Raw genomic sequence first — 6,228 nt, forward strand, 5'->3', positions numbered from 1 at the left:
TGTAGCTAAGACAAAACTCCTTTGTTTCGTTTTGGATAGATTAGGTAAGGGTTAGCAACCCTGACAAATTTATTTTTTCTGTGTACACACTAGTGAGATTCGCCCTCTTTTTATTTGTCCTAGTAATCAAAAATTTTAATTATTACAAGTACAGTGATACCTCGGTTCACAAACGCTTATGTTCACGAACAACTCGGTTCACGAACAGAAAAGTTCATAAAAATATTTTCCAGTTCACGAACTCCGCCTTGGTTCACGAACAGGAGCCGCGGCCATTTTAATGCTATTTCCAGGCTGTCACATGGTCGTGACTTCCTGTAGGAAGACCGTGGAGAGAAGAAGACACACAGAAAGAAGTACTGTGAATACTCTGCAAACATTTTAAGTGATTTTTTGATTTTTGGTGTGCTTTTTAGCACATACAGTACTGTACTGTACTACAGTACAGTCCTTGCTGTATTGTACAGTTCACCGGACATCCAATATGGCTCCCAAGAAGCATAGTGGAAAGAAGAAAGTGCGGAGCAGCAATGAAGGTGACAAGAACAGCAATGCAGGTGACAATGTGCAAAGTGGAAATGCAAGTGATAATGTGCAAAGTGGAAATGCAGGTGACAAGAATGTGCAGCGCAAGCATGGTGGCAAAAAGAAAGTGCAGAGCAGTAGTAAAGGTGACAGCAAGGTTGTGAAGAAAATAACCATTGAGCTGAAGAAGGAAATTATAGAAAAGCATGACCGTGGTATTCGTGTGACTGATCTGGCCTCGGAGTACAAAATGGCAAAGTCAACAATCTCGACTATTCTGAAAAACAAAGCCGCCATCAAAGGAGCTGATGTTGCAAAAGGAGTAACAATGTTAACCAAGCAGAGGACACAAGTGCTGGAAGAGGTGGAAAAACTTTTGTTTGTGTGGTTGAATGAGAAACAGCTGGCAGGTGATAGCGTTAGTGAAGCTATGATCTGTGAGAAAGCCAGGAAATTGCACAGTGATTTACTGCAAAGAAGTCCCTCTACAAGTGCAGCATGTGACGAATTTAAAGCCAGTAGGGGGTGGTTTGAAAAATTCTGCAGGAGAAGTGGCATCCACAGTGTGATTAGACATGGTGAGGATTCCAGTTCTGACAAGGCCGCAGCAGAAGCCTACAAGTTAGACTTTGCGGAATTCATGAAGACAGAAGGATACGTCCCTCAACAAGTGTTCAACTGTGATGAAACAGGGCTCTTCTGGAAAAAAATGCCGAACAGAACCTATATCACACAGGAGGAAAAGGCACTACCAGGGCACAAGCCCATGAAGGACAGATTGACCCTTTTGCTGTGTGCCAACGCAAGCGCCGATCTGAAAATTAAACCACTACTGGTGTACCATTCTCAGACCCCTCGTGCATTTAGAGAACAAAATGTGAACAAGGCCAGACTGCCCGTCATGTGGAGAGCCAATGCCAAAGCTTGGGTCACAAGGCAATTGTTTATGGAATGGCTGCACAAGGTGTTTGCACCCACGGTCAGAAAATATCCTGAAAGGTGCCTTTTTCTGATGGACAATGCCCCGGAACACCCTCCAGCCTTGGTGGATGATATGGATGCTGAGTATGACTTCATCAAGGTAAAGTTCCTCCCCCCCAACACAACACCACTTCTGCAGCCCATGGACCAGCAAGTCATCTGCAACTTCAAGAAGCTGTACACAAAGGCGCTCTTCACTAGGTGTTTTAATGTCAGTGAAGAGACGTCCTTGACTTTGAAAGACTTCTGGAAGAAACATTTTAATGTTGCCCACTGCATTAACCTCATTGACAAAGCCTGGGAAGAGGTCACTCCCCGAACCCTAAATTCAGCCTGGAGGAAACTGTGGCCAGAATGTGTCGCTGAACGTGAACATGACTTTGAAGGGCCTGATGCAGAGGTAGTGGAGGAAATTGTGTCCATGGGCAAGAGTATGGGTCTGGACGTTGATGGTGCTGATGTGGAAGAGCTTGTTGAGGAACATAGGGAAGAGCTGACCACGGAAGAACTTTCTGAACTCCACAGTGAGCAGCAGAAGGCACTTCTTGAGGAGCATTCCACTGAGGAAGAGGAAGAAAGGGAGGAGGTTAGCAGTGATGCCATAAAATCCATTATGCAAAAATGGAATGAGTGCCATGATTTTTTTGAAAAGCACCACCCCAACATAACTGTCGTGAACAGAGTGTTAAATCTCATGAATGATAATGTGGTCTCTCATCTCCGGAGGGTTATGCAGCGCAGGAAGAGACAAGTGACATTGGACAGATTTTTTAGCAAAACTGAGCCTGCAGCTAGGAGACAAAGGAGAGAGGAAACCCCTGAAGGAGATCCCCCTGATGTCCTTATGGAGGGGGACTCTCCCTCCAAACAATAACTGCCTCCCACCTGCCTTGCTCCATGCCAGAAGTCATCTCAAGCAAGGTTAGTGTCCTCTCTTTATACATTACTATACTGTACTAATGTGTATTGTAATTTGTTTCATATTTTTGTGCTTCAAAAAACCCCAAAAAAAGGTCAGCACGGATTAACCGGATTTACATTGAACCCTATGGGAAAATGTGCCTCGGTTCGCGACCAATTCGGTTCGCGACCAGAGTCAGTTCACAAATTAAGTTTGTGAACCGAGGTAAAACTGTACTGGGATAAAGTGAAAACTTTTTTAAGAGAGGATTTCCCTAAAGAGAGGTTGTTGAAAAAGTTGCCAGTTCTTTAACCCCTTGCCGACCGCTGTATGACTATTTACGTCGGCAGAATGGCACGGCTGCGCATATGGACGTACCTGTACCTCCCCTTTAAAGCTCCATGTTGCACGCGAGTACCGTGAGTGTGACCACGGGTCCCGCAGACTCCATGCCTGCCGGGTGCCTGCGATCGTGTCACAAAGCTGCAGAACAGGGGGATGCCTGTGTAAACAAGGTATTTCCCTGTTCTGCCTTGTGACAGGACACTGACCGTCAGCTCCCTGTCATTGGGAGCAGTGATCAGTGTCGTGTCACATGTAGCCCACCCCCCACAGTTAGAATCACTCCCTAGGACACACTTAACCCCTTCCTCGCCCCTGGTGGTTAACTCCTTCCCTGCCAGTGTCATTTACACAGTAATCAGTGCATTTGTATAGCACTGATTGCTGTATAAATGACAATGGTCCCAAAATAATGTCAAAAGTGTCCGATGTGTCCGCCATAATGTTGCAGTCACGATAAAAATCGCATATCTCCGCCATTACTATTTAAACAAATATTAAAAAAATGCTAGAATTCTATGCCCTATTATCAAATACCACCAAAAGAGAGCTCTAAAGGATGTCAATTTTGTTTGGGTGCAACGTCGAACAACCGCACAATTGTCAGTTAAAGCGATGCAGTGCCGAATTGCAAAAAATGGTCCGGTCATTAGGCAGCCAAATCCTCCAGGGCTGGAGTGGTTAAATGAATCTACTTAAAAAGAAACCTTTCTTCTATGTTAAAAATTGTTGTGTTAAAGATTCCCCTATTATAGACAACAAATAAAAATTCCTTAACGAACTTTATGCTGAGAATGTAATACAAAAACTTAATAAAACCTATTAAAGACAAAATTATTTATTGTAAACACCACATTATGCAAACTGAAAAAAAAGGTATTATTTAAACATAGATGATGCCAACATATACTTAAATATGCCATGCACAGAAATGTAAAATTACAAATACATATACTATATTAATCATTTAATGTATGAAATATTCAATTCCTATAAATTGGGTTAACCACTTCCATACAGGGCAGTTATACACACATCCATACCAGGCCTATTCTGGCACTTCTTTCCTACATGTACAAATCATATTTTTTTTGCTAGAAAATTACACAGAACATTATATATTTTTTTTTAGCAGACACCCTAGGGAATAAAACGACGGTCATTGAAACGTTTTATATTGCACGCCATTTGCGCAATAATTTTTCAAACGCCTTTTTTTTGGAAAAAAATTGTTTCATGAATTAAAAAAATAACAAAACAGTAAAGTTAGCCCAATTTTTTTGTAAAATATGAAAGATGATGTTACACCGAGTAAATAGATACCTAACATGTCACGCTTTAAAATTGCGCACACTCATGGAATGGCGCCAAACTTCGGTACTTAAAAATCTCCATAGGCAACGCTTTGAAATTTTTTACAGGTTACCAGTTTAGATTTACAGAGAAGATCTAGTGCTAGAATTGTTGCTGGCACTCTAACGCACGCGGCGATACCTCACATATGTGGTTTTAACGGCGTTTACATATGTCGGCGGGACTTGCGTGTGCGTTCGCTTCTGCGCGCGAGCTACTGGGGACAGGGGCGTTAAAAAAAAAATTGTTATTTCTTTTCTTTTTTTTACATATTTATTTATTTTTTTACACTTTTTTTTTTTTATTTTTTTTTTTTATTATCACTTTTATTCCTATTACAAGGAATGTAAACATCCCTTGTAATAGGAATGTGTGTGACAGGTCCTCTTTATGGAGAGATGCGGGGTCAATAAGACCCCACATCTCTCCTCCAGGCTGGAAAGCATGAAATCGGTGAAAAAAAATTCACCGATCTCATGCTTACGGTTGCTTAGCAGCCGCAATTGCGGCTTTGTTTACTTACGGGGACCCGGGCGTGACGTCATCACATCGCGCCCGGGTCCTCCGACGGTCATAGAGATGACTGGTGACCATCTGGTCACCAGTCATCTCTATGCTTCCTGCCAGCGCCGGACGATTCGTTCTCCGGGCCCCCGATGGCACGGGAGAGCCCGGAGAAGCACCGGATGGCGGCGGGAGGGGGGATGTCCCCTCCTGCCGCCTGTAAGAACGATCTAGCGGCGGAATCGCCGCTATGATCGTTCTTACGTTGTGCAGAATCGCCGGCAGGAGAGAAGGATATCTGAATGATGCCTCTAGCTGCAGGCATCATTCAGATATCCACCTGGAAAGCCCAGGACGTCATATGACGTCCTCCTGGATCGAGGAGGGGTTCCTGCCGCCGTCATTTCACAATGACGCGGTAAGGAAGTGGTTAATAAGTATAAATGGGAGGCATAATGTTAAAAAGCCTTTTTTCCCCGTGGATAATTTGTAGTTACATAAGTATGTGAGTGTTAATGTTTACTCATTCTGAAATGCAAGCTCAGGTTGTTAGTTATGTCCGGGTGATCTTCTCTCTCTGCATGTATTTAATCACAGTGGCAAAAGCATACGAAAGGGGTTCCCAAGATGGGAGACTTCCAGTGATTGGCATTGGAAATGGAAAGTGAAATCCCCTTTAAAGAAAATCCCTTTAAAAGGAAGCTATTAGGACAGGTTTGGTAACATTCTCCATTAAAAAACTTTTTAGAATAAAGAAAACGATTTTGACTCTACATTTCCCAGTGTGAGTAATTCTTCTCTCTATTAACAAAGTATATTTGAAGTTACCAGAGCATTACACGGAGTTAATTATAATTTTACTTATACCTCACTTATCACTGTGACAGGAACCTACGGAACAGTGTAAAACAAGATTAATGAAAGCAGCTTGCTTGTAACTGAAGGTTTCGGTAAAATATTGTTAAATTAAATCATAATTTTAAACCTTTAAAAAAAAAAGCTTTCATGAAAAAAAAAGTCCAAACATTTCCATCCATAACCAATTTAGGACCTCAGCCTTTTCCTCCATGAGACCTGGATGTGTTTTATTCTGATTTCAGGGATGTGGCATGCCAAATAGCTCATATTAAAGTGGATGTAAACCCAAATGTTTTACTTGTGTAGAGTATAAGATTTCCTATAATCTGTGCCCAGTCTTGCCACAAAGAGTTAATCCAGCTCTGAGCAATCCTCTTTTATTGTTCAGTGAGATAAAGGACAAACAGGAGAAAACTTGTGTGCGTTCTTCCCCCTTGCTGTGAATGAAAGGTTATTTACATATCTCACGCACTAGCCTGAAACAGGCATTATTTTTAAATTCCCACCCCACTCCTTTTCTAAAGTCATGTGGTGACTTTTCTGGATTTTGACTGGATGTTAGTGATCATAGCAGAATTTAGTGTAAGGAATACCCAGGAGAAAATGCATGTTGACAAGGGGAGTGTAGAGGTGGGCGGGAGTCTACTGACATCACGACTCCACCCACCGAGCTACAGACAACAGACCCACCCACAGAATCTGCAGTTTTTCAGTTCTTATAACAGACATTTTACAGGTAAGGATACATTCAGGAGGCATGTATA

The 6,228-nt window shown here is 42.3% G+C and overlaps 1 protein-coding gene across 1 annotated transcript; it reads left to right on the forward strand.

The window, feature by feature from the left end:
* The first annotated feature begins 775 nt into the window (after positions 1–775).
* On the forward strand, positions 776–2,380 carry LOC120935643 (tigger transposable element-derived protein 1-like). Its single transcript, XM_040347695.1, has one exon. It carries the CDS (start codon positions 776–778, stop codon positions 2,378–2,380), a length of 1,605 nt encoding a protein of 534 aa, XP_040203629.1.
* Positions 2,381–6,228: the final 3,848 nt, after the last annotated feature.

The sequence above is a fragment of the Rana temporaria genome, chromosome 4 (genome assembly GCF_905171775.1).
Source record: "Rana temporaria chromosome 4, aRanTem1.1, whole genome shotgun sequence".
In the NCBI taxonomy this organism is placed as follows: Eukaryota; Metazoa; Chordata; class Amphibia; order Anura; family Ranidae; genus Rana; species Rana temporaria.

What these genes read in the sequence shown, in the direction of transcription:
- LOC120935643 (XM_040347695.1), top strand. Translation starts at nt 776, where the DNA reads ATGGCAAAGTCAACAATCTCGACTATTCTGAAAAACAAAGCCGCCATC.